The following is a 27,062-nucleotide window of genomic DNA, read 5'->3' as shown; positions in this document are numbered from 1 at the left end:
ATATAATGAAGATGTGGTCGCCAACTATATGAAGTACCCTGATCGTCATCGGCGCTAATTATAAATCGGATGTACGAAATTGAACGATGCCGTACCGAACTGATATCACCGTGACGATTCAGCCCGATTTAAGCGCAGCCGTGCTCTACTGACTTTGTCCGTCACCCTCTCTTATCACAACCCATATGGCAGACTCATACACTCTCCTATCATTGACACCGAACGAGCAGGCGCTCGCCCTCACACTCCCGGCATCTGCTTCTGGTTCGCCTCAAGTTGATGTCACTTACTCTGAATTGCGAGTCCTTGTTCTTGAATTACGCAACTTGCTCCGGAATGAAGGTGTTGCTGCCGGAGACATCGTCGCGATGAGCCTCGTCAATAGCTTGGAGTTTGTAGTTGGATTTCTTGCTACCGGTGCTGCTCGGTAGGTGTATCCAATATCGCAAGTTGCCTGAACTGAGTTGGGAGTCAAGTGCTATTTCTGCGCCCCTCAACCCGGCCTATTCCGTTTCCGAGTTCAACTTTTATCTGGAAGATACGAAACCTCGAGTGGTTTTGCTTCCCCGTGATTCATCCAAAACAGCTCCCCTTGCACTCGAGTCAGCCAGGAAATGCAATGTGAATGCATTGGAGCTTTGGATTCAAGCCGGGAGACCCTACGTCAAGTTGGTGTTCGAAGCTATAAAAAGTGGTAAAACAGTAAAGCAGAGCCTTGATAACGAGCCGCCCCACGGAGATGATGTTGCCTTGGTACTCCATACATCTGGCACAACAGGGCGGCCCAAGTCCGTACCACTCACACACGCAAACCTCCTTCGAACAACAACCAACATTATACACACTTATAAACTTACCCCAAAAGACAGGTTAGTAGATTTGGCATGTTTATTTCACTCCCGGTTCGATTACATTATATAGGTCATACCTCGTCATGCCACTATTTCACGTCCATGGCTTACTGTGCGGGCTACTCTCGCCCTTGGCGAGCCGAGGCAGCGTAGTGATACGACCAAAGTTTGCGGCCTCCAGGTTTTGGAGTGATTTTATCACTACTAAATGCAACTGGTATACAGCCGGTAACGTCTCGATATTAATATCGCTGTGATCCTTGAAGCTTACATAGCTTTCAGTGCCAACTATACACCAAATACTGTTATCAACCCCGCTTCCTTCAACTGTTCCCAAAATTAGGTTCATCCGGTCGTGTTCGTCGGCGCTTGCTCCTGCAACACTCGAGCGCTTGGAAAAGGCCTTTGGGGCCCCAGTACTTGAAGCGTATGCGATGACAGAAGCGAGCCATCAAATGTGCTCCAACACATTTGAATGCCGCATACCTGGTACAGTAGGAGTGGGGGTAGGGGTAGAAGTCAGTGTACGAGACGAGTCGGGTGCGGCCTTTCTTTCCAAACATCAAGCTATTCCTTGTCTCACCGAGCTAATTTAACCAGGAAAGCAAGTCAAACGCGGACAGATAGGCGAGATTTGCGTAAGGGGACCAAACGTGACTAAGGGTAGGCTGAAAGTACTTTTGTCGTGCCTGCAAGTGGGTAAACATGGTTTCTAGGATATTGGAATAACGAGAAAGCAAACAAAGAGAGCTTTTGGGAGGGAAGGTGGTTCCGGTACGCACTTCTGCATTGACAAATACATTCTGTAGCTGATAGTCCACCCGCTCTCAGAACTGGTGACCAAGGCCTCATACTCCCCGAGCCCTCAGCACCACACCTCAAACTTACTGGTCGTATCAAAGAGCTTATCAACCGTGGAGGCGAAAAAATTGCACCAGCAGAAGTTGATGCTGCCTTACTCTCCGTTCCAGGAATACACGAAGCAGTGACCTTTGGGGTGCCCGACCAAAAGTATGGCGAAGTCGTATGGGCCGCGGTGGTCCTGGACTCAGGGGACAAGGGCACCGGGAAAGAGGAAGGCGAAAGGATCAAGCGAGTATTGCAGGGAAAAATATCCAAGGTATGACCGCCAATGCTACTCCACGTATCTTGGGGCTCTAATCTCACCATCTATTAGTTCAAAATCCCAGAGAGGATTGTCATTACGCAAAGCATTCCGAAGACTGCCACTGGCAAGGTGCAAAGGCGCCACGTGCGTGATGCCTTCATGAAATCGGTCGAGACGAAGGCCAAATTGTAAAGAACGATTGCATTATACGAACCGGCTTTCTTGCGATAATTCATTTAAACTTGCTAATTACTGTAGATTACTTTACTTAGATAGAGATGACATTGGTCCGTTACTGTTAAACTGTATGCTGGGTTTTGTCAGCGATATTCTAAATCGACCCTTAGGTATAACATGGCCAGCCTATCTGTGAATGACTGCACAAGCACACAACATGCCGGTAAATGCATTTACCATAGCTCACGACTAAAGGATAGGCGTGCTATTAGAATGCACTCGGTGCATTTATAGAACGGCAGCGCCTACTCCCTAATTTTATTTCATTTGAGTTAGTCATGAGAACAGGCTACTACAAATACCCTTGGTATTTCTTTCTAGACCCAATCTTGCACTGACAGCTGTCCTGATCACTGTACTCAACTCTGCGCTTAGGACAACGGAACCAAGAATGCAACCACAGACAGCGGCACACGACCTACAGAGGGGATATATTATCTACGCCAGGTCATCCCAAACCGTAACATGGGGGTGGGCGGTATGTATGCAACCCGAAACGAGTTCGGTGAACAGATACAAATGGCTGCGTTGGTACCCTCCACGTTCAACGATCGCGACGTGAGTCTTTAAACACTCGGACTGTAGCATTCTTTTAGATCCAAACCGCGATTCTATCAGTGGAAAATCGAGCGTGCTGGAAATAACACGTTTTACATTGAAAATGCACAAAAGTACCCTCCCGGTGTTCAACTCACTGGATTTCACAACACTGGCTTAGAGAACGATGCATCCGTCCTTCTGGACCAACCGAGAGAGTTCACCATTCAGCCTGTAGGCGACGGTGTCGTGTTTGGAGAGAACGTGTACATGTGAGTTGGCGGGGGGGGGGGGGGGATTTGGGCGGAACAACTAAATATGCATTTACACTAGTATCCGCCCGTATCCAGCCGGTGAGCAAATCGGAATGGATGTTTGTGTTGGGGTAGAAGAAAGAGGGGTATGTTTAGTAACGTCTTGGAGGATATTGCCATCAACCTAACATATGTATACATGGATTAGGTCGTGATCAAAGCGGTCCCTGCTGATGCGCCTCTAGAGGCGCGTCCCGCGTGGTACTTCTCCCGGCGGCACGATCTCGAAGATGCGTCATGAATCCAGGACCAAAGAAAGGGTCAGATATGATCGAGGGGTTAATTACTGTGCGCGTGCAAATGATCTACTGTGCTCATTACGATTTCTTATATACAGTAGTATATAGGACCAATGATTAAATATAAGATTAATATACAGGTGTATTTCAAGAAATCATACCAGATAATCTCATTAGACAAAAAAAAAAACGAACAAAACCTGTCCTTTTGTAAGATTGTGATGGAAAGAACGATCAAGTTCAAAGGAGGTAAGCATAACGAAAAAGCCGTGCCTTCATAGTTGCTACAAAAATCGATACCCGTCCAGACTCTAGTTATCAGTTAATCAATCAACGCAGTTCTTTTGTCAGCCCCTCGCGATGCGCGCATATTCACAACGCCACCGCCAACACTACTCATCGCGTGGGCGTAAAAGTAGGCTGAATGGCTGAGGACCGTTTGCTCGATAATCGCAAGGACATCGGTAATCATGATCGGCCACCCAAACTCTTGACGATCTTCCAAGGTAAGCAGGTCCTCAATCAATACCCCACCATTGCTTCGAATATAACCAAGTCCGTCTCTTGAACGTTCGTCGGTAGCAAGATAGAATCTAAAGTAGAGCATTAGGAAGAAACCGGCAGAGGCATAGGTGTGACGCACGAATCGCTTTCCAGCGGTGGAGGTCGGTCAAATATATCCCGCTCTGGCTCGACATTTGGAACTTCGTATATCTGAATTTGCTTGGTGTCGTAGATTTCCTGGAGAATTTTTCGGCCATTGCTTAACCGTTGCGTGATTCGACTCAAGTGGCCTTCTATACTGTGCTCCATCACCCAGCCTTGATCAACAACTGGAGACAAATATTTAGGAGCGCATTTACGGAATCCACACAAGTGTAACTTACAATCCCCACGACGCATATGGGCACCCATCCATTGTCTGCCTCCAACAATCTTTTGCATACGCTCATGAAGTTTCATGGCCAGGCGACGAACGGGGCCGGTAGGACGCATGTCGTGCAAGACGGTTGAAGCAAAATGAGCCTGTTGCTCGGGATGGACAAATCGAAGACCACCCTTTGTAGTCACAGTGTTCAGAACCGTAAACCAAGGATACAGATAAAATGCTTACAGGCTTACGGTTGAGGTGAGTCTCCCCAGCGAGGATCAGTACCTCTTCATTTATGTGATTGTAATCGTCAAACATGCCGCGTAGGCGGGATCGAGGAGCGACTTGCTTGATGGGCTCTACAACACTCTTGGTATAGTCCATACCAAGCCTGCCATACAATAGTAATTCAGATGATCGATGGAAACGAACCCATGCTATTACTCACGCGCCGCGATAGGTATGTAAAACCTCCCACCCATGTTCGCGAAGGAATGCCTCGAGCTGGTCATCTCCGGAGATTACCACACGATCTTTCAGAGCCTTTGCGGCCTCCTCCAAGTCCATGACTGTGCGGTCACCCAGTGCAACGAGCAATGTTTCGGAAAATGGATTGTCCTCGTTGCCTGGTGGATGCGATGGTAACATTTCAACGCGTACCGTAGCTTAGGATCGTATTCGTTATTTGGAATCTCATGGATCGATATCTTCCCGTCGTTTTGGTACATCTCCCTATGCCAAGCGCCGTTTGACCACTCGATCGAGGGGGACATGCCGTTGAGTTGCAGATATTCGGCAACGGTGACAACTGGATGTGCTTTACGCAGATGGTTCATGTCGAGCATGACCTGCCGAAAACGGTTCGTTATTCGTTCTATAGAGAAAACGTAATGGGGCACCTACCCCTATTGGAATACGCCATCCCATCTGTTTCTCGATCGGCAAATTACGCCATTCCCCCCAGCCGATAGCATCCCCTCGGTTGACCATAGGAGCAAAAGATGCACATACTTGACTGACCGTGAGGAAGTAAAGACTCGATTAGCGCGGTTCAATCGAGATATTTAGATACCCACTCACATATCCCACTCGCAAGCACGAGCGTAGATGAACGAAGGGAGGACAAGGGTGCGGTTAAGCAACTGGGCATGCAACAGCGAAGCCTCGAAGATATATCGGACCTGGTGAATTGGGGATAATTTAGCCTCAGAAGCCTTATGTTGTGCAATTTGGGAGAACGTACGTTATTCCAGCCCAAACCTAAGCTATAGTCGCGGGCGTAGTAGCCTTTGGTACGGCCAACCATCTGCCGAATTTGGTCCATCGTCCATGGCGCCTCCTCTTCAGCGATCTTCTGGGCCTGCGTCTTTGGCGGAGGAATGCCTTGGCCGGTGGGGCGCAGTCGGGTTTACCGTGAATAACACTTGTTTTACCCTCGCTCGATTTGGGACCACCAGGAAGCCAATCGCCAACGGATGCCGGCACCCGTTGCCGAACTACCTCTGTAGACCCAAGGCCAACCAACACAAGGTGAAAGGCAATACCAGTGATGATCGCAGTTCCGTAGAATTGAAGCCATCGCCTCGTACGCGGCGCATGTGATTTGAGAGGCCTCGGTGAGTGACGTTCGTTGACATGGGTAGGTAGTAGCAGCGGCGAGTGGACATCCGACCCGTCGCGTGACGGCATCGTAGTTGCGTTCAGTGTGCGGGTCAGAGAAAAGGGGTTGAAACAGGTCATTTCCCACCAAAGGGCCATTATATATATATATCCATTACAAAAAAGGAGCCTGTTTCATGCCGCGGAAGCTCTTTCGAACCCTGAACAATAAAGCCCATTGTGGCTGGGGCGATACTGGGGCGATTGCCTGCAGGTTTATGGGCATCCGGACCCAGAGCCTATCTACGACATATGCTCCAGAAATTATCTTTACGGAAGCTGCCTATCGCGCACTATTGAACCCATGGCCGAATATATGATGCCTTCGGACATCGATGCAAGAATAATCTGCCTCGTAAATTGAAGACAGAACGATGACGAATATTTATATAGTAGGTACTACAAAGTATATATTACGAGATCTCCAAACGGCCATGCCTGCTTGACACGTATTGCCGACTTTGTAGCAAGCGCTATGACGATATTGTCAGTACCAGATACCGCTACTGGCTCCTGTCTGCATACCTAACGTGTGATAAAAGGCCGAGGCTGCTACATGAGCCGTGCTCGACTCCTGTGGCGCAATACTACTGAACATGACCCCTCCTGATGAATCCGATAGCGCTCGTGTTTGCATGCGCGCGTATCTATTATTCAATTCGTTAGTCGTGCCGATGAAGTCATGGTGACCACGTACTCGAGGAATTTGAACGAATTTTTTTCGAGGGTTACTTCGGTTTGAATTGGTTGCCCACCAACTACATTATCCAATATATGTCAATTCCCCAGATATGGTGAAACCTTCATCCGGGCTCACCAACGTCATTCATCTCGAACGCATCAGAGCCTAATGCATCTAACCCCGGCCCAAATTTTCCTGGAGAAGCGGACAGCCTAGATAGAGTCACGGAGCTTCCTCGCCCACTATGACTAAAACTCTTTAATCTGCCAAGAAACTTATTCATACAAGAGAAAATATTGACATAGAGGCTGAACTACCTAACTGTGATATGTTCATCCCCCTCAAGCGGATTCAGGGGACCAGCGCCCCCGTTCGTAGACGAAGAAATGCCCACATTGTCCCATGGCAAAAGTCCACTGCGTTGGGATATATTGATGTCTTCTGGAGTTTGAGATACATGTCGAGATGGATTCATTCCCCGTTCAACCGATGAGCTGCGAGGGAACTCTGAGCCTTTAAGCCGGTAAGCACGTTGGGCTTGGCTATATGCGCGCGAATCTAACGCACCGATGCCTCCTATCCCCCAACCATACTCGCCACCAAAATTCATCATTGGTGTTCCAGCATTTCTTCCGATCTCGGGAGCCTGGCTGGGTGTCTCTTCTCTTCTGCGCTTGGGAAGAGCTAGTCAACTTGAATCAGTTGCCGTGCTTTGGTCGTTGTTCGGAATGCAACGCACATGGGGCCGCAAAACCTTCGTTTTCATCACGCTTCCTCTTATTTGATTTATCGTAGGTGAGGGATTTAAATGATTGTTTGAGCCAATCTTCAAGGGCTGGACAATCGACTAATACCTGAAATTAACTCCCGTATTCTACCGACGACAATGCAACTCACAGCCGTACGGTACTCCTTCCATCCACACATCAACCACACGAACCGCATCTCGCTCCTGGCGACGCAACTCTACTTCGATCCGTAGCTTTCCTTGTTCCTAAAGAGTTTCAGTCAGATCCATTTATCGCAAAACTTTAATCGTAACTTACTTTGAGGTAATTGTTACGACTGGCGATAAGCTCATCATCTGTTAGTTCTGTACGGCGATCTTGAATAACTCCGGCCTTTTTCTTGGGTCTCTTTGGACCGGGTGGTGGAATATGCTTGTGTTCATCGACGACATTACCCGCCTGTGGTGGATCCGGAAAATTCACATCAAATGATAGGCTCTTGCGACTGGAACCTCAACGGCTCAATCGATCCAACGCGAGAAGAGAACCCGACCACACCTCCACTTCCTGGAAGGCCACACCAGAGGACGAGGGATAAATTCCTATTGCCCAGTCATCGAGATTGAGCGGCTCAAAAGGTACACTCGGCTCCTATATCTATTTAGACATTCGACGCACTAGGGGGGACAAATATCATAATTCAACGACTTACGCGAGCATACATTGGGTCAGTATTCTTTTGATTGTTGGTGGAGACCCTCGGCTTCGACTTGGGTTTCTTTGTATAAAAGCTGGGGTTGGTGAGCTCCGAACTGTCGCGGGCTGTCAGTGTCTAATGTGAAAGCGACTACCTTTGGCTTACTCGTCGAGAGGCACGATATCTCCAAACGCATCCTGTTCTAGTCCGAGGTCAAAATCCTCTCCTAGGATACCAAGTCCATGGCAGCGGTATCCAATCCGGCGGGTTCATTGGAAGTGAGGAACTCGTACGATTCCTCGAGCGTGTAGAGCGGACGATCGTTGTGCGCTTGCGTCTGAGTTTGAGTGCCGGTAAAATCTTGGGATGTAATCCCGAGGGGACTGGAGTGGCGCCCATTGCCTCTTCCAGATGAACCAACATCCATGAAATCCTGCCATATCTACGCAACAATGTTATTTCAGCACATGCTTGTCCGAGACACACTCATGGGAAAAACTCACAAAGTAGCTAAAGTCCATTTCGAGTCCCATGGAAGTGCCTGGTTCCGGGACGTTGAGGGTGATCGCATCAGACCTGATGGAGTCCTGAATGAGCAACAGGTGTGCACATGGGCATAGATCACCCACCGTACACTCCCAGAGGTTAGATTTATTGCCACACTGGCCTCCGCAGCATTCATCTCTAGTATAGTGCGCTTGAGAGTAGTAAAGCACGTTGTTACTTCGGATAGAAACAGGTCGTGCTTGACCTTATAAACGCTGTAAACATGTAAGGGACTAGAATTACACGCAGGGTTGTATCCAACGTACCGCACTACACCGACCAGAAGGTTACTACTCAGGCGTAGTGCAAGGGGCTCCGCTGGTTCAGCAACTAACTCGCAGAGTTTTGAGATGTTTGCGCTCAAGACATTGCGCGGTTTAGTTTACCAATCGACGTCTTACCCAGGGTAGCTGCCATCCTAGACACCCACAGAATTGGCTAGGTATGTGGAATACATGCGAATCACATACCAAAGTAAACCAATCCGCTATCACGCTTTGCAAGCAATTCTGGAGTGAAAAACATGGAATATGCAGAGGGTGCAGGTAGGAAATGATCTTGGGCTTAACACAACCGCCCAAGCATGACTTATAACTAGGACGAGTCTGTCAACAAACCAGCTCTGGAAAATCATTGTCATGATTAGGTATCCCGATGTTCAAGAGATCGACTCCGTCGAAAATCAGGGTTCTTCTGGGGATTGACTGTCCACATTTGGGAGTTATTTATCCAAGTCGATCAGGTCCGGTAATGCGTATATTACAACAAGGTCAAACAAACATGTGTACCAATGGCCTTACACCATCTTTACAACTTTAGACCCATCGACTAGCCCTGCGAGGCTTTTACATCCACCTTTCCATCCTTCTTCCTCGCGAGTAATTCATCCCACCATCCGAACAAGAAGTCTCGAGCAATTAGTTTGAACCAGGGAGTAAATGCGTTGGCTGAATATATGCATTAAGGCATAAATCATGTAGCTTGGTCGCGCAACCAATTTACCCACCTGGATCTTCAAACATAGCAATAAGTTCTTGCTTGGACACATACTTGAAATCTCGGATTTCGTTCGGGTTGAAGTTACGATAACGTCCCCAGACATGAAGAGAATATAGTCAACTGTAGGGCAGAGTTATTATATTTAAAATGGGTTTAGGGCAAGGTTAGTGTACCTTCGTGCTCTCCCCATAGGCCATCACTAGGAGCAAGGTAATGGATCCGCGTTAAGTACTGGAATCCATCAACTGGTGTTTGATCTCTAGGGATGCCCAGCTCATGCTCTAGTTTCCTCGACGCCGCCACCCGACGCCTAAGGGAAATTAATTCTTCGCATTCAGGACGATACTTATGAAACTAAGCAGTTACGGCGCACCTAGTTGGTTCTCCTCTATTTTCTCCTCTTCAAAATCATCCAAAGGATGCGAACAACAGGTATTGGTCCACATATCCGGGAATGTGATCTTTCACTCGCCCGCTGCTGAAGGAGGAGTGCTCCATCAGATGGCCTGAAGACAAACGCGGAAAACGCGCGATGCAAGAGGCCCTTATTGATGTTTTTCATAAGGTGACCTACGCCAACGGTCAACCGACGGCCTACACTAAGAGATAAATGCTTACACGTCTTCTTGTCAAGTGCACCGATAGCCCTATCGTTTCGTCACCACTATGCACCTTTCATCCATGAGCCTTGATTGTTCGGGGTCATATTCAGAAAGATCAATCGTTGCAAAGTCCTTGGATTGTGCGGCTTCAGTGGCCATCGCGCGTGTCCTAGTAAACGCTGAAAGTTTCGGGGTGTGTAGTTGTGACGAAAAACACGCGCTGCCGGTGGTGGTCGTGTGAGGATGCTAGGTGGAGGTCTATGAAACACTAGTCGGCCCACAAAAGCGAGTGGCATGATCTTGTATTTCGCAAGAACTATCACGTGAAGTTTTCCCGCGATTATCTACCTTGATCGAATGAATCGGCACAATGCATTTTAGTGAGAGAGCACGAAGGGATGAGCCTTGGGATGAGCTCGAGATGAGCCGCTGCACGAATCACAAGGGGCTGACGATTCATACAATGACTATCGCTTGCAACTGCTCCAAATAACGCACGTGTATGAATCAAGCATTGGTCGAAGACGGCCGGTTTTCCCTTTGAAGAGAATAAAGAACTAGACTTTAGTCAAATTGACCTATGGTTCCTTGGTCCTTTAAAGGCCCAAGAGCAAAATAGAAGCATAATAAAAGCATAAAAATACTAAAATTAGTGGGAAAGACCATCAAATAATAAAAGACCATCTCTATTGCGAAATTTAGAGCTTCTTTCTGATGAATTAGAACAGGGATTTGAAGTACTGAATGTCCATTTGGGAGGATCGATACCCATAGCGCGGACCCCTTAAAGCGTACTGAATGAGGCATACATAGGATGAACCAGCATCAATAATGACCTGTGCCAGCTAACCGACGAATAGGAGCCGCACAAATTAATTGCAAGTGATTATAAAAACTGGCCAAATACTCCTAGTCACATGATTGTAACCCTGGTATTCGAATTCCTCTGGCCGCTCCAATCCCCAATTTCCCGTTCTGGCTGGTACTAAGCCAAAATCGCCAACAGACACAGACTACCTACTACCCGCTAAGACTAGGTTAATATTACAACCATTATCATCGCCCTAGATATATCTTTGGTGCATCGACCATCCCAGTTTCGAGCCCCGTGTCAGCCTTTCTCTAGCCGCAGGACACGTCAAGCATGGCCCCATGTCAAAACTTGGTTATGCTATCGCATCACCACTTTCTTACTTAATTCACTGCTACTCGTTTCTGCAGGCAACATACAAAGGCCTGACCTACAGCTTCCGTAAGTGGTTGGCTTATCGGGTCTGTGTATTAGAGCGCCAACGCTGCACAAAAATCCAAGACCCGACGCGGCAGAAAATGCTCAACATGTAATAGAAATCTTTAAATCTGCGTACCAAAGTTACAGGATTTCAGCTTGGGGACATGACTCTTTGGCACCCCTTACTAACGGTTACGTCGACGGTTAGTTTGACTGTCTAACCCAAAATACACACGTCGACACCATCGCAAACTGAATTCACGCATTATACATAAATTAGACCGAAATGGGTGGGGAGCGACCATTGTAGATTCTTTGTCAACTATGTATATTATGGGATTGGAGGTACGGAAACCCTTCTCATATAGTTCAACGATATCAATGCGACACTCTTAAGGACTTATTCAGCGAAGGCGTGCAATTCACTCTCGACCTCGACTTTAGTAGAAGCAAAACCAACTCTACCGTCTCGCTATTCGAAAGTACCATCAGATATATTGGGGGGATTTTGTCCGCCTACGAACTAGACGGAAAAAGTAATAAAAGACTGATAGATAAAGCCCAAGAGCTCGCGGAGAAGCTGGTATATGGCTGGGTAGGAGACAACGATATACCATACAACGAACTTAATTTTACAACCAATCAGCCTATCATCGAAGAGGTGAGCACTGAGAAATAGTTCACACTGCATTGGTGTCCAAACTAATTGTACACAAGACAGGATTGGGTATGACATATGGGAATTTCTTTTTAAAATATCTGAAGCATACATTTAGCTGTTGCTGGAACTCTCGTACTTGAATGGTCCAAGCTCAGTGATTATACAGGGAACACTAAATACCGTACTTTTGCTGAGAAGTCTATGCGTCGCATCGGGCTTCTCGTGAGCACCCCGCAGCCTATATTTCACGAGCGGGTTTTGATCTGTATATATTAGCCAGCCCCATTTCCTGGCCTCCCGGCTCAGATGGTCGACCCCAAAACAAACAACCCCAATGGCACATATATTGTGAGTGTAATACCATCAATTACTCAAACTTCTTAGAGTATAAATGTTTCACTTGCAGACATGGGGAGCTGGATCCGACTCCTACTTCGAGTACCTGATCAAGTACGGAAGATTAACGAATAATGCCGACCCTATCTGGACAAAGCAATGGCTCATTGCGGTTGACTCCTCGATAACTCATCTTGCTCAAGAAGCAGTTGATACCGACGTAAAGGGACTTTTGTATTTAGGAGAGTGGTACAATGGAACATTTAGGCACCTTGGATCCCACTTGGGATGCTTTCATGGTACGGCCCCTTCACTTCATTATATTTAGCACTATTTACCAGTTGCTTAGGTGGAAACTGGATCATGGGAGGACGCCTGACTGATAACGACACTATTGTCAACTATGGATTGAGGCTCACTGATTCTTGCTGGAATACGTATGAAAGGACTGCGTACGTAATCCCACATGGATCAACAAAACTAATTGAAACATGTGAACTTTGTAGTACTGGCCTTGGGCCGGAGGTTTTTGGATTCGTGGGGTCTGACGGGGTAGGTGACACGACCTAGTTGAATTGACTGCCCATAAAAACACTCAAAAATGTGCTATAAATGATAGGACCGAGCTGGGAAAGTCAGCCCTAGTCCAGATGACTTGGCCTTCTATAAAGAAAATGGTTTCTACTCCTACAACGATAATATGTGGGCGTACTACGATCTTCGTCCCGAAGTACTTGAGGTATACATATAACTAGTTACATATGGTCAATCCACTCATCATTACGCATAAATAGAGTAACTTCTATGCTTGGCGCGCAACAGGTGACATAAAGGTAATTTATGCATACATTCAAGGTAATTCAGCCCTTCAACTTATTTTCCAGTACCAAAAACGTGCATGCCGCTTTGATGAGTATCGAGAAGTACTGCAAGCTCGATGGTGGTTATGTTGGTATTGATGACGTGCGGCTGGTCAAACAAGAATCCTATATTAATCAAACAGAAACATTTTTATTTGCTGAGGTGCTGAAGTACCTCTATTTGACATTCGCCGATCCCCAGAAAATCAATTTGGACGAATGGGTGGTGCGTTAAAACTTATATCTCACAGATTCCGACTTCAAACGATCACCCTCTCGCCAGGTAAATACCGAGGCCCATCCGTTGATAGCACCCGCGTTACTCAATACCTATGCCATTACCCGTTGGGTGGCACCAGTGGAGCCATTCAGGTTACGTGCCGTTCGCGCAACAGTGACAATGGCTAGGTCAGCTTCATACTTGAACACCCTAGGTTGGATCGTGGCCATTATTCTCCTTGGTACTTCTTGGAGGCTCCGACACCGAGTGCTGAAGGAGGAATAGGCTGATACCAGCCTCGTCATCCAAGGAATCATATCCATTCTTGTATCGAACTGGTTGTAAAATACGTTAACCGTTAAATCTATCAAAATTTGGCCCCACAGCGCCTGCTCACCGGGTCTACCATCGCATAGATGTCTCGGTTTTTCGAGATTAATTATTCACAAGTTCAGTTCAACCTTAGTCCTCATCCAGTTATCCAGACAAAACAAGTACCCTATAAAAATTTCTAGGGTACTTGGAATAGCACTGGTGAACTACAAATGATGATAGCAACAACATAGTAGCAATTGTGTACATATAAGGGGTTTACAATACGCGAAATAGACAGATTAACCATAGACATAGAGGTGTGAATCCTTATCACATTGGTGAACAAGGACGGGTCGGGCTCGGATAACCGAACCGGAACCAAAAAAGTGGGTTATACGATATCAGAAAACAAAGTAGCAGACTTCAGAACATCATTGCTATCACCAAGTCCAAGAAAACAAGGCCGTGTTGATCAAAACGGGAATCATATTTGAAATTTCTGATTATTTGCCTTGGAATCAACTGATCACAGCGTCCCCTCGTCGCACATCGACGTCCGAAGAAGTCTTTAGATTTGGCCCATTCCCCAGTTGCCATGCTCTGTGTACACGTCGTTGTCGAACAGGGAGTCTTCGCCCGCATACACGCCAACATCTTCTGAGAAAACGCCAGGTCCAGAGCAAGCTCCCGCGCCCGCATACAAGCCGCTTCCTACAATTGCGGGGGACGCAGGTCCTGCACTATCTGCAATTGTACTACCAGAATGATGGGGCTGCGGCCTAGGCTCGGTGCTGCGCTCTGGCGTCATCGGAGTGGTAGTTCCATCGGATCGAATAGGAGGTGTGCTTGGGGAGGGCTCGACATGCATAAACTCGTCTTCTTCCAGAGCTTGGGTTCGCTTGGGAGACTGCACAGTCGAGTACATACGTTGCCGTCTGGGAGACCCATCAGCCATTCGGCGTCGCCTTCGTCATCGGTATCACGTCGAGCGAAATCCGCAAAGAATCGTGGGGTAATGAACGAATGAAAGGGAAATGGGCGGTCCGCTCCGGAGTTTCAGGCATTGCAGCAGGAGGTAGCAGGAGCGAAGGTTGCCATTGTGGGGCGCGCGTGGATATGGGGGGAGGTACGACGATCCGGCGGCTGGGCGTCGAGTTGGGTACAAACGTGGGTTGGAAGACGGACTCGGGTGCGGTCTTGGAGGGGGCACATCGCCAGCATCGCCAGTGATTGCCTACTACGGGGGCATCCATACATATCCGGTGTGCCCAAGTGCGACAGTCGCTACATTGGATCATAGGGCGCCCATCAACCCCGCCCTACAAATGCATCGTACTACATCGCCCGATGGTGTGTGCTGAACGACCGCACGGGCCGTGCGACGAGCAATGAAATCCTGTACGGATGCTCGAGCAAGGAGTGCAGTTCGCGCATCAGCTCCATCTTCATCGGAGGCCACGGAGTCCGAGAGACTAGAGTTGATAATGGGTCCGGTGGGAAACTCCGGCAGCTCACCGAGCCCTGGAAGCTCCCCTTCGAGGGTGGAAGCAGAATTGTTCCATGCAGGCTCTTCGTCGTTGTCATGTTCGTCATCGGCAGCTGCGAGCCACTGTTCGACATGGGCAAGCTCTGCGTGGCGCGCTCGCACGCGTTGGTCTTCTACCTGAAGGGCCGTAAAAGACCAAGGATACTGAGCATCAGGCCAAGGGCCAGCAACGCCAGAACCATCCTCAAGATCGGATGTGAGGACACTAGAAAGCGTGCTGATACTATCATTCGAGGTGTGGGTCATACTCGAATCGGTGCTAGACCTGTAACTAGTGGAACCCGATATGGATCTAGGACGTTCTCGTCGACAGGCCCTTCGGGTCCGAGCAGCTCCAGGCCCCATTACCCGCTCCTCAGCTTCAATAATTTGGGCAAAAACATCCGCATGAACAGCAATACGTCCCATTCGATGAACGTCGGCAACAATGATCCGTGCTCGGGGACGGGGAGCGATTCGGGCAAATGCCTTGAGATGGCGCGGGAGGCTGGCAGATGTAGTCGGGAGAGGTGCAGGGAGAGGATCTCGGGACCCGGAGAGGGAGCTCCGATGAGGTAACGAAGCAGCGAGACGAACACGCTTGGAAGCTGGGCTAACATCAATATCAACCTTGGAGAAAAGCCCATCTTCAACTGGGGTGGCATCCTCCAAGTGGACGGAGTGACCCATGAGTTGCCCGCTGCCTAGAATAGTCCGCTGCCTGTAAATTACGAATCAGTCACATGTAGATGTAGAGATAATTAGAAGGAAAAGACAATTGTCGACACATAAAAAAACAGATCGATGTGCACATGGAAAAGGCATCAGAAGCGCCCAGATAACAAGACACATACCCATAGTTCGCCCAAAAAGGCTGGGCAGAGGGGCCTCGGGAGCGATGGGGATACGATGTTGCTGACATTGTAGCGGAAGGAAAGGTGGAAGCATTTCTGGAGATAAAATATGCATGAGTATCGATTGGAGAGCCGGGATCAAAAAATGATGAACACTTACAGGCGTGTTCTATTGGTCGGAGTTGTTTTAGGATCGGCAAAGAAATAAAGCAAGAAGTCAGCTTGGAGTGGCTTGATGGGCCTTTGAACAGCTCACGGGTGTAAGGTAGTCGAGTTCAGGGCAACGGGTTGGAGCGGCTGGTAGTTTTGTCTGGTAGAACATGGTCCAGTAAGTCATTGTGTGATTTGTAGGCATGGAATAGCAGCCTTCGAAGGGGTGTACACACATAAAAGAATTAGATGATGTAGAGAGTACATTCGTGTCTACTTTTCGTTTTCTTGAAATGGGCGGGACATGAACATTATAGCGAGGGTGTTCGTTGTTCATAAGACGAATAGGACGATCCGCAGCGAGGCACCGGTCCGTCACCTAAGACAACAGGCCACAAGACCAAATATGGTCAGAATATTCCTCCAGATATATCGCCAAAGACTCAAGTGCAGACAACATACTTGCGCCGGATGTGTTGGGGATTTTGAGGTTGTGGACCACCTTGATTCGGTGGAGACAAACGGGGTCGTGATCATTAGACCCGGGGTCCTGGGTCCGGTCACCCATATACAGTTCGCGAATTGGGTAATGAATGTTACGCCACGCGCTCTTGCTTCTTCAACCAGTCCGTCTTGAAAATACACCCGCCCTCACCCTTGGCCCTATAATCTTCATTAATTATTTCCACTATTACAGTGATTTTCGGAGGTTTTAATTACAACCGCATAATGAAACCGTATCTTAGACAAATCGGTAACAGGGCTGACCGGCCCTGAATTGATGTCGTGTTCAAGTGGCTGTGACTAGTTATTGACGTACTTAAGCTTCATGATCATCGTTTCTTCCAGGTTTGGATTGTACTCTGACCCTTCTTATCTGGGATGTGAAGCTACCGTCGCTCTTGACAACCGAATTCCCGTCCCATATTCTCTTTTCGGCTCTTGTATTAATAACAATTATTGTAGTCGAAGAATTCATAAAACAGCTGTATTTAAGCGAGCTTATGACTAGTAGTTTACGAGTGTTGTTACATATTTAATCCCGATTACTGAGGTCGAATGCATATGCTAATAAGGGCCGCGACGGAGATCACGTATTCATTACAACGCCAGTACCACGCCTTCACATTATATGTGACTGTAAACAAAAGGCTCAGGGGTAATCTAAGTGGTCAATAAACACATACAAGTCGTAGCCATTCGAATAGTATGTGTCCAACCTGACGCGACATTCTTTTGCAGTGACCGAGGTCTTAACTCATCCATTTACAATCATGCCACGCCACCCTACATGGTACCAAATTCCTGTTCCTGTTATACAGTGGACATTTCCCTGTTAACATATCGGTGGTATGGGGCTCCATTATAATTTAAATTGAGGAAAGTCCTATGAAAATCCGGTGTTATGCATGGAATAGGACCGGAGCTTGGTCAGCGATAGCCTCCCAAATAGTTTGAAGTGTTGGGTCTCGAGTGGATCCGACCCCATGATTACCCACATTATGTTGGCCTGAGTATTGTGGATAAACCACTAGTTGTGTGTTTTGAGTCATGTGGCTCCAGATCCCAAGTCGATTCGAATTCTTGGCTTCGAGCAGCTGTAACACTTGTTTTGTTTAGCGCGTTTCACGTGATGGGCAATCGTGGTGAATCGCGACACGCTAGTTGGCACCTCAACTGGCCTCATCATCTCGATTTCTAGCATTTAACCAGAAATGGAAGAGGAGGATAAGCAATGCTTGCAGGCCTCAACAACGCCGACCCTCATCTAAGTCCGAACAAATACCATCGGATCTATCTGAAGCCGAGCTTATTTCGCTGGGTGATGAGGAGAGTGGTTTAGACGCAACTGAACAAGATCTAAAATGGTTGGACCGTTCACTGTGCTAGATACAGCCAAACGCTAATGTGCCGTTCATTTACCTATATTAAGACGTTCACCAGAGTTTGCCTTTGAAGACGCGAATGTTGAAGTACGGGTACCGTTCCTGAGCTGATAACTATGAACACCAACTTATATAGCAAAAGACCGGTGATCAGGTTTTCTGGTTCACGAGTTTCAACTCAACAAACTCGCTAAAATGGAGCCTCATCCGAGCGACCCGTAAAGAAGGCTATATTTCAGACCGCAACCGTGTCAAAATTATCTGTGATGCAGATAGTATAGATTTCTACAATGCCCTTCGAGTATTGTACGCACCGTGAGTATAGACAAACATTACGAGACAATTACTAAGGCTTCGCTTCGGATAGTGCAATCCTCGGCGTCCCAATTTTGAGTTATACACTATCTCTGCCCTACGAATTGCCTCAAGTTACGACCATCCTGACTAAGAAATTTGCCATCAAAGAACTTGAGAACGTTCACTTCCTGCTATTGATCAAATAGAACTATCAGACGAATTTCCTCCCCACTGGGAGAAACCACGTTCATTAACTCTGCTATCATGCTGAGTCAATTACGTCGCATGAAGCACGAATCTGGGCGCGGACCGATTCACGAAATTGCTCGTATTAGAGAAACACAGCAGCGTCGCCGTTTCGTGAAACTTTCGACAAATCGGTTCAGCCATGTGACTTGCTGGCTCAAATGGGAGGGCCAGATCAGGCAAGTGCGCTACGACGCGACGCTGGTCAGTATGTGTTCGATAGACCTGCTCGTATAAATCCAATATTCCTCACACAATACCAGAGATTTCATCCTGCCGCGGAAATTTGCCTGAATGCAATTGCAAGATCCATAAGAGTGAATCCGGCTCTCGCTCGATCTCCCTTTGTCAGATTCACGAACTCGCGCCAGTAATTTTGAACGAATCCCTCACCCTACTTGAGCAACGCAACCAGCTACTCAATCGTCTCGCTTCATTGAACAAAGCACTTGCGAGCGAAAAGCTAGGAGCTGTAGGGGAGATATGTTCAACGTTCGTTGAAAATGAGCTCGACAAAGCGTCCTGGATTCGTCGTGAAAGTAGCACAGGTGGCACTGTTATGTAGTTTTGGATTTCAATCACTTGGGGAGAGGTTATCTCATATTTCTTTCGCCATTTGGCGACTCGTTCATATGCGGCCTTCGTACGCACTAAACCATGATACATACCACATTTGGGCTCGAATCTTTAACTGAAACTTTTCACTATAGGGTAGGTTATAGGACTGGCGGCAGAGTGGTTTGATTAGCCTTTCCGTCTATTCGATCGAATTTCAGGACTTCAATGGGGCCTCCTGCGGGTTTCAGTATATTCGTATAGACTCCAATGCCGGATACTAACCCCTCACCGAATGTACCTACACATTGCACGCATACCAACAAGGCTGAGCTACATCATCTGACTCCATCGTTAGTTTATTGTGACCCCACATCCGGCTTTGCGCATACTGGTCAATGGGATCCACTTGGAAAAGCAGGGCTACTGGCAAAGCTACCAATCATTGCCCCGGGTGTGGGCTTTTTCTGGATGCGTGGTAGATTTCGGCTCAATCAGATCATAGTTTCGTATGATTGGGTCGGGCAATCAATTGAATATATGTATGCGTACTGAAACAGAGGAAAATTATTCACAAATTCGATTTAGTTACAATAAGGCCATAGGCTTGATCCACGGATCCTACGTGATTGATGAATTTGTTTCGCTGCTCAGTAATATGTAAGCCTAAATCTTCAATTCAAACTGCCTGTTTTGGACCGTAAAAACTGACTGGTCCTTCCATTTGGCCCGAAGAAACCCATATAGATGGGCTTGCCTATGCGCTCTATCGACTCAGCATCCAGTGCCCGTGCTATACTGTTTGAGATGTGGGATCGAAATTAATGCCACCATGAATCACGAACTGAAAGCCAAGATGAATACTTTATTCTCTTTTCTAGTCGATCTGGTTCAACCAAATTCCACATGTATGCTGGGCCTATTGTATCCAAATACAATGAGAATCATATTTCCGAAGTATGCTGGTGCATATACTAAAAATCATCGTTTAAATTTGGGCTAGCATACTTGCTCGTTTCACGGGTTAGTTGCAATGCAATGGACTCCAAAAGATACGGACGGAGGTTTGGTCATAAAATTCAATAAACCGATCAATTTACCTGTTAAGAACGGTAATTGATAGAATCCTTGAGGTCAAAGGCTCAGTGATCATGAAAGATTCGGATAGCACATTCAAAGCAATGTATCCTCTTTAAGTAGACCTTTCGGTACTTTCGCTTTGGTAAGATCTCAAATAAAGAAGAATAGAGGGTTTCATTATACAGGGATAACAAACCTCAAACGTTCGCACCAGAACCACATCTGTCTTTCCTGATCGCCTAGTCAGTGGAAGTGGAAACTACCATGGAGATAGACGGACACCTCTTCAGATGAGCGGTGACACACAGTTCTCACTCGAGTTCGCCAATAATCGATCTATTTGGGCAGGAATGTAAGGTGCTAGGCCTGCACCGTGGCTTCAAACGCCGTCAACTTCATGTTACTCTTGCCTCCCTGCACTTTCAAGTCCATAAAAGGGCTTGCGACGAGAATATTACGTATTGAAAACTCAGTTAATGAGTGGCCATAAGGAGGATACATTAGCCGCCTTGACCCGGTTTCATGTTCCCAAAGTCTCAGAAAGAATGGCTTTTTCTGTCACGTGTTTGAAAGACCCAATATCGGTGAGCTCGGCGCTGTTGTGTAGTTATTATAGACTTCTATACATGATAATAGGCAACCCATATATTTACGAAAGATGGGAATACAAAAGAGATAAATCGGTCTATCCGGTCAGGTATTCGGGGCCTACTGTGTGCGTTGGTCTGGCGTGGGAGCTATTGATAATTTGGTCAGCGCAGTCTACCAAGGAGCAACGGATAGACTCACGGCAGCACCCATCTTCAGGTGCACATCCCTTCTGCCCAGGAGCACCACACGGAGCCAAACAGCTATCACCAACACACCCTCTTAGTTCTTCCTCACTAGCATGCGCGCTTACGGCCACTTCTGCGTACTCGGGTTGAATCGTACTAGAATGAACACCAAATGCGTGCAACACCCCACGAACTCGAGCAGCGATGGCCATAAATTCCGTCGGGTGGGCAACCCGGACGTGAACGCTCGCAACCGACTTGGCTTCCGAAAGTTGCCATACGTGCAGTTCGTGTACGGCTAGAACACCTTTTGTCTTGTTTAGCGCACGGCGTAGGTGTGGGAGAGAAAGCGACGGTGGGACGGCTTGAAGAAGAATAGAAGAGGTGGATTTGACTGCACGTATGCATATCAGAATTAGAATCTGAGAAGCTTTGGCTGAATGACGTACCAAGAGGCAAAGCGCTAGAGAAGATGATGACGGTGATGACTAACGAGATGATTGGATCGCAGTAATATTTGAACTTCCAATCTGAAAGCCAGATAATTAGGCCAGTTGCGATGACTCCAACATTACCAAGCGCGTCGCCTAGAACATGGAGTACGAGTGCACGCATGTTCATCGAACCATGGCTGTGGCCGTGCCCATGTCCATGCCCGTGGGAATGGCTATGATCATCGTTGTGCTCGTGGTCGTGTTCGTCATGATCATGCTCGTGGGCATAAGGAGTGATGGGGTGTCCATGTGCGTGTGGGCCCTCAGTATCGCCCATGGGATCCTCGCACTCGTCGTCAGATAGCACTGTGGAAGGGTCTACTACTACATCCATACGGTCTTCAGATGCATCATAACCCATCTGCACGTGGATTCCCCGACTAGCAGCAAATGGACCTGCCACTGGTGCACTCCGAATAATACTATCCTCATCGGCCTTCGCCCTCTGCCTAACTGGACGGGCCTGAGAACGTTTGGCTTCTTGACCGGCAGCAACCAATGCAGCACGTGTGTGCGCTGGGTGACCAATTAGTGATGTATTGGAATCTGCACGAGGGCGGAGTGTGGATGCCTGCGACGAGGAACTGGCGCTGGTTGAAGAGATGAGCAAAGGTGTAGACTCGGTGGCGCTGTTTGGTATGGGCTTGGCAGTTGGTGTGTCAGTTTTTGAGGTGTGGTCCTTTTCTTCCGAGTGATCGTGACCATGTTCTGTTGTTGTATTTCATAAAATAGGTTAGGTGGTGGGAGTATGTGGATCTCGTGACTCACCATGGAATAAGAATAAGCCCAGAATATTCGAGGCTAGCCCTAGTGAACCCACGACGACTACGAGCTTGGGATTTGATATTTCTGGAGCAGGATATTAGGAAGGATTGGGGAAGTAAAAATAGAGCCAATCATCCTGGCGCACCTGGCGTGGAGAAAAATCTCTCGATAGCTTCCATGAAAATTGAGAAACAGAGTGCGAGAAGAAAGACACCGTTGATTAGGGCAGCCAAGATCTCTGCACGATGCCAGCCGTACGAATACTTGGCGGATGCGCCACTCGATGACAGCTGGGCCCATCGTTAGGGGGTGTCTGCCACGTTCAGTTGGTAGACTTACCTTGATGGCATAGAGTGCGACAACGAGGGAGAGAACATCACTGGAAAAGTGTCAACATAATCATACGTGCGTATCCAATAACGCACTTGAGCATGTGGAAACTGTCCGCGACCAGTGCGAGAGATCCAACGGCATAGCCTGGGACCGTATTAGCTAAATAATATATTAAAGGTCAAGGCACTCACCGACTATCAACTCAACAAAGAAGAAGGCGGTGTCTATCACTAGCAGCGTCTTAATGCGGGCAGCACGGGAGAGGCCCATGGTGGTGAGTGGAAGAAGATGGTGATGAACTAAACAATGCATCTTATCTTATCGCTTAGTCAGAGCTACGGATCCCGGTTAAGTTGGACGCCGTGCGCATGTCGAATAAGGCACCAGTGGATTGCACCGGCTGACACTCTACACATCACTGTGTAGCATGGATCTATAATTAGACACAATATCGCACCGTAATTGTGACGTTGGGTAGAACCTTAATTACACGGATATTCCTCACCTCTCCATACCTTTGGCCAATTGGTATAATAATTCTGAGCTACTGACGAATGAAGGTATCTTGAGCGAGCTTGATAAGTAATATTCAATTCTTGTCGCTATAGAGTGCCCTTACATTTACGCCCGAAAATCACTTTGAGATTACTGGTATACCCGTTATTCGTATTGATACAAACTCATGAGCTGCACTAGCACTCTGGTTTATTTTACACGAATGTAATTGATATCTTACGGACGATTACCAACTAGAAGAGTAATACTGGACAGTCATCATATGCGCATTCATGGAGGGCACTGGCATGATTATGAACACTATGCGTAAAAATTCTGAAGCCAATCTGGTACTTGGTCGAAATTGGGCACCAAGACCACTGCACGCAAGATACCTACCCCAGATGTTCTTTATGCTTTTGGGAACTATGAAGATAGCTAGAAGTCGGACTCGTAGATAAAGTGTACCCCGATATGACCGTAATGCCGTAAACATACACGCATATATGTTGCAGATCGCATCCGGGAACATAATAATAAGTTCGAATAAAATAATCATTCGTGACAACTTCGTTGATACAAGAAATATTGAGAACTGGGCAGGACCAGCGTCAAAAAGGTAACAAATTTTCCGGCGGCAAGGAAACTACCTCAAAGTTTCTGACATCAATCTCCGAATCCATGGAGGCGATGTTTCCTAATATGTATTAAGCTGTTATGCAGACTTATAGTTGATAGTCGAGCACCTGCGATCCAAGACGAGAACAGTGCATAGTTCAGCGAGCATACTCTGTATAGTAAAGAGCGTGGTAGCTAGGTGTTTTTATCAGGTACGGTGCTGTGGCCTAACCCAAGGTAGTCTGAAATTAATGGTGAATTTGAGAAGATATGATATCTGAGGTTGCATTCTTCTGGGGTATTCCTAATTTCAAGTTTCCCTGGTTTTTGATGCGCGTATACACTGCTTGGCATTCAATTGTATACTCGACTGTAATTAGGAGGCCCCAGCCCAAGCCCATTATATACTCATCGCAACCTTGTTCAATAATTGTCAATTGTATGCTACTCCTCAAGTTGTAAAATTACGCTGCTCGCTATTACTCTACCGAGTACTGTACCACTATGGTAATAGCGCAGATTGGTTACCGTGGATCACGTGGGATATTTTCTTTCTGAGCGCTAATGTAGCTTATCGCTTAGTCAGAGACACTGCGGATTCCAGTTCAACCTGGACACTGCTTGGTGAGAACGTAACGACGATGAGGGGACTGCCTTTTACGATCCTACCACCCTCCCGACCTTCGTCTCGGCCGTCATCTCCACCGCCAGATGCCTATGACTCCAGCACTAGCGAATACGAGGTTCCTAACCGACGGGCGTATGCCTTCGATTCGACGCCTGGATATTTATTTCCTCCGCCGAGGTCCCCAGCATCATCGTCACTGTCGATAACACCACTGCCGTCTCGCTCGGCAACACCGGCACCAAGTCGGCCGACAACTCCGACGTTCGGCTCTGGCTTTGGCTCGGTGTACGCGAGCACCGAAGACGACACCGAAGACGACGGCCCCTTGCTCCCTCGCCGCACTCGCCCGGGCTGGTGGTCTTCCCGCCCAACCCGGTCCAGGAGGAAACGAGACCCGCTATACGGCGTACATGGCTGGAAAAGATGCTTGATGGTAGTTGTCCGTCATCCCTCTTTCCGACTCAAATATCCTCTATCGTAAGTGCCAAGCATCTGGTAATCATATGAGTTTGCTGACATTGCCTAGCTATTGGCCTTGCTATTATTTGCTCTGTTCGCGCTCGCATTGACCCTGCTGCTCATGCATATTCTCAACCCAGACAAGTACCAGCTCCCATGGCGCTCCTACTGCTCTCTCGCACCCGCATTCCCCCCTAAGCCATCTGGTTCATCCCTGCACGTCCCCACGCTAGACCAGCTCCCACCTACGGGCGTTTTTGTTGGTGTCATGAGCATGGATTCAGCCTTCGAGCGACGGCAGCTCATTCGCTCAACATGGGCTTCTCATCCCCGTAGTCGCGGTGGTGCCTCGCCCGAGTACGGCCTCAACAATACTTCCCGCACTGTGGTCAGGTTCATACTCGGCCAACCCCGCAAAGACTGGGAGCGTCGTATCCGCCTCGAACAACAAGGTGAGTTCTAAATTTGGTTTTTTTTCAGACGTCTTAATCACATCTGTCTTGTGTTTTAGCCTATAATGATTTGGTCATTCTCCCGATTAAAGAAAACATGAACAATGGCAAAACCCATGCCTTTTTCACATGGGCTCATTCAAACGCGCTTGTTCCCCCTCCGGTGTTACTTCCTTCTGTGCCAGAGCACGACAACTACACGGTTCCACTCCATAGCTCGGGGCTCATACCTCCGTGGTACCGTCTCTATGCAACCGAGAATGAGTCACACGTCAGGCGTGGACCGGCCCCCGCTAAACCAGCTCCACACGACCCCGCACCCGTGCTCCAACCAGAATCGGATACGGCCCGACGTTCGGCCTCGGCCTTTTCGTCCAAATTCCCCCGCCATTTGACCTCCACTCCCAATTTGTTCCCGCGCGAGGCGCACGACCACGGCCACAGTTCTCGCACTGCATCCAATGAATGGATCAGACCTGACTTTGTGATCAAGGCAGATGATGATTCATTCGTCATGCTTGCAGAGCTCGAGGCACGCCTCAGGTGGGAGTTGTATGAGGCAAAGCGGGCTGCTGACACTGGGCCTGGGAAGGATGACTCCAAACGCGATGACTCTTCTACTACTACCACTGATCCCATCCACACGAGTCGAAGCGAGAGCGCACCCGAGACGACCGCAGAAACCTCGTCGACAGAGGCTGAGCCCAGTTCCATGCCTGATATTGGGAAGCGGGAGTTCCCTGAGGGTATAGTTTTCGATAAGAGGGACTGGAGTGATGGGAAAGGAAAGGATCATATCGAAGGGCCATTGATTTACTGGGGATGTGAGTCGGAAATTTTCATTTGGGAGGGTGCAAGCTAACCCTTTCTAGATCTTGTCAAATCTCGATTCATGGCTGGCGAGTTGTATGCACTGTCTTCGTCCTTGGTTGAATACGTCGCTACGTATCCCGCACTGAAGAGTATGACCAACGGCGCAGAAGACAAACAGGTCAGTCAGGGTTGCTCTCAATGTTTTCCATCATCAAACCAACGTTGTTACGTAGGTGGCCGCATGGATGAAGGCACACCCTCAAGCCGCCAACGTTCGGTGGCGAAGCGAGCGGTGTTGGGTGTACGACCATCCTAAAGCTGGAACCGTCTATTCCCATGGATTCCTGTTTCCCTCTGAAGCAGCGCGCGTCAGGTACCAAACAACACACGGCTTGACCCCTGCAGAGATTATCCACCTGCCTACTTCTTACCTTGTTGACGACCCAGTCATGTCGCATAGCACCGTTTCCAGGCAAGTGCATTATTCAAAGATATACATACCTTAATTAAACTTTCGGCCGGCATCGTCATAGGTTTGGCACGCGCTATTCCATTCCTGGCGGTTTTACAAATTTTTCTATTCCTATGGAAGTCGAGGCCCTTGTAGAAGGTAGTGCACTCAGTCGGCTAGGCACGATGCCTCCTCCATTGTTGCCTTCCTCGTCTGTGCAACCTACCTCGTTCCCATCCACAAGTCCCAATTCCCAATCCCAATCCGATCAGGAGTCTCTTCTCGCGGCCCTGAAAGATCCTCAGTGGTCCGACGTTGTCAATGCCTACGCATCACGCGAGAGCCGCAAGTCAAGATACGCCGGGCAGAGCGTGGGCGGGACGGTCGTTGTGCACTACATCAAGCGCAACGAGTGGTTCTTGGAAGCGGCACTGGCGTTGTTGGGTGATGACGATGGGACCGAGGATGGACCCGCCTTATGATGAGCTACAG

General features: G+C 48.0%; 8 protein-coding genes across 8 annotated transcripts; 4 read left to right on the top strand and 4 right to left on the bottom strand.

Moving 5' to 3' along the window:
* Positions 1 to 185: 185 nt before the first annotated feature.
* Positions 186 to 3,288, top strand: RhiXN_00693 (AMP binding enzyme; the record flags this gene model as incomplete). Its single annotated transcript, XM_043320512.1, has 12 exons — positions 186 to 427; positions 477 to 869; positions 922 to 1,079; positions 1,134 to 1,391; positions 1,452 to 1,514; positions 1,568 to 1,625; positions 1,683 to 1,971; positions 2,029 to 2,103; positions 2,572 to 2,754; positions 2,815 to 3,005; positions 3,067 to 3,133; positions 3,196 to 3,288. The coding sequence occupies 12 exons, from the start codon at positions 186 to 188 to the stop codon at positions 3,286 to 3,288; spliced, it is 2,070 nt and encodes a 689-aa protein (XP_043179524.1).
* A 320-nt stretch (positions 3,289 to 3,608) lies between these two features.
* RhiXN_00692 (O-FucT domain protein) lies at positions 3,609 to 5,846 on the bottom strand (the record flags this gene model as incomplete). The annotated part of the gene is made up of 10 exons (XM_043320511.1): positions 3,609 to 3,879; positions 3,930 to 4,119; positions 4,174 to 4,345; positions 4,401 to 4,548; positions 4,606 to 4,726; positions 4,804 to 5,005; positions 5,061 to 5,172; positions 5,238 to 5,338; positions 5,401 to 5,540; positions 5,591 to 5,846. 10 exons carry the CDS (start codon positions 5,844 to 5,846, stop codon positions 3,609 to 3,611), a joined length of 1,713 nt encoding a protein of 570 aa, XP_043179523.1.
* A 369-nt stretch (positions 5,847 to 6,215) lies between these two features.
* RhiXN_00691 (cohesin subunit rad21) lies at positions 6,216 to 8,994 on the bottom strand (the record flags this gene model as incomplete). The annotated part of the gene is made up of 17 exons (XM_043320510.1): positions 6,216 to 6,289; positions 6,342 to 6,463; positions 6,514 to 6,574; positions 6,634 to 6,761; positions 6,816 to 7,011; positions 7,066 to 7,182; positions 7,238 to 7,345; positions 7,396 to 7,492; positions 7,545 to 7,724; positions 7,785 to 7,877; positions 7,939 to 8,038; positions 8,089 to 8,120; positions 8,159 to 8,365; positions 8,427 to 8,499; positions 8,553 to 8,684; positions 8,736 to 8,799; positions 8,940 to 8,994. The coding sequence occupies 17 exons, from the start codon at positions 8,992 to 8,994 to the stop codon at positions 6,216 to 6,218; spliced, it is 1,839 nt and encodes a 612-aa protein (XP_043179522.1).
* A 2,631-nt stretch (positions 8,995 to 11,625) lies between these two features.
* RhiXN_00690 (glycoside hydrolase family 47 protein) lies at positions 11,626 to 13,663 on the top strand (the record flags this gene model as incomplete). The annotated part of the gene is made up of 12 exons (XM_043320509.1): positions 11,626 to 11,646; positions 11,699 to 11,962; positions 12,019 to 12,028; positions 12,078 to 12,184; positions 12,239 to 12,310; positions 12,369 to 12,597; positions 12,648 to 12,750; positions 12,805 to 12,850; positions 12,918 to 13,037; positions 13,093 to 13,131; positions 13,163 to 13,384; positions 13,442 to 13,663. The coding sequence occupies 12 exons, from the start codon at positions 11,626 to 11,628 to the stop codon at positions 13,661 to 13,663; spliced, it is 1,455 nt and encodes a 484-aa protein (XP_043179521.1).
* A 598-nt stretch (positions 13,664 to 14,261) lies between these two features.
* Positions 14,262 to 16,409, bottom strand: RhiXN_00689 (uncharacterized protein; the record flags this gene model as incomplete). The annotated part of the gene is made up of 6 exons (XM_043320508.1): positions 14,262 to 14,600; positions 14,677 to 14,889; positions 15,030 to 15,935; positions 16,073 to 16,168; positions 16,233 to 16,241; positions 16,329 to 16,409. The coding sequence occupies 6 exons, from the start codon at positions 16,407 to 16,409 to the stop codon at positions 14,262 to 14,264; spliced, it is 1,644 nt and encodes a 547-aa protein (XP_043179520.1).
* Positions 16,410 to 18,669: 2,260 nt separating this feature from the next.
* RhiXN_00688 (uncharacterized protein) lies at positions 18,670 to 19,216 on the top strand (the record flags this gene model as incomplete). The annotated part of the gene is made up of 2 exons (XM_043320507.1): positions 18,670 to 18,859; positions 18,915 to 19,216. The coding sequence occupies 2 exons, from the start codon at positions 18,670 to 18,672 to the stop codon at positions 19,214 to 19,216; spliced, it is 492 nt and encodes a 163-aa protein (XP_043179519.1).
* Positions 19,217 to 20,994: 1,778 nt separating this feature from the next.
* RhiXN_00687 (cation efflux family protein) lies at positions 20,995 to 22,924 on the bottom strand (the record flags this gene model as incomplete). The annotated part of the gene is made up of 8 exons (XM_043320506.1): positions 20,995 to 21,023; positions 21,076 to 21,456; positions 21,512 to 22,264; positions 22,325 to 22,405; positions 22,467 to 22,611; positions 22,661 to 22,700; positions 22,747 to 22,798; positions 22,846 to 22,924. 8 exons carry the CDS (start codon positions 22,922 to 22,924, stop codon positions 20,995 to 20,997), a joined length of 1,560 nt encoding a protein of 519 aa, XP_043179518.1.
* Positions 22,925 to 24,271: 1,347 nt separating this feature from the next.
* On the top strand, positions 24,272 to 27,052 carry RhiXN_00686 (glycosyltransferase family 31 protein; the record flags this gene model as incomplete). Its single annotated transcript, XM_043320505.1, has 8 exons — positions 24,272 to 24,296; positions 24,350 to 24,527; positions 24,581 to 24,872; positions 24,922 to 25,306; positions 25,366 to 26,130; positions 26,179 to 26,297; positions 26,353 to 26,570; positions 26,653 to 27,052. 8 exons carry the CDS (start codon positions 24,272 to 24,274, stop codon positions 27,050 to 27,052), a joined length of 2,382 nt encoding a protein of 793 aa, XP_043179517.1.
* Positions 27,053 to 27,062: the final 10 nt, after the last annotated feature.

Source organism: Rhizoctonia solani, chromosome 4, assembly GCF_016906535.1.
Source record: "Rhizoctonia solani chromosome 4, complete sequence".
NCBI classification, from domain to species: Eukaryota; Fungi; Basidiomycota; class Agaricomycetes; order Cantharellales; family Ceratobasidiaceae; genus Rhizoctonia; species Rhizoctonia solani.
The sequence above is the reverse complement of the archived record's forward strand: the minus strand, read 5'-3'. Positions and strand labels throughout refer to the sequence as shown.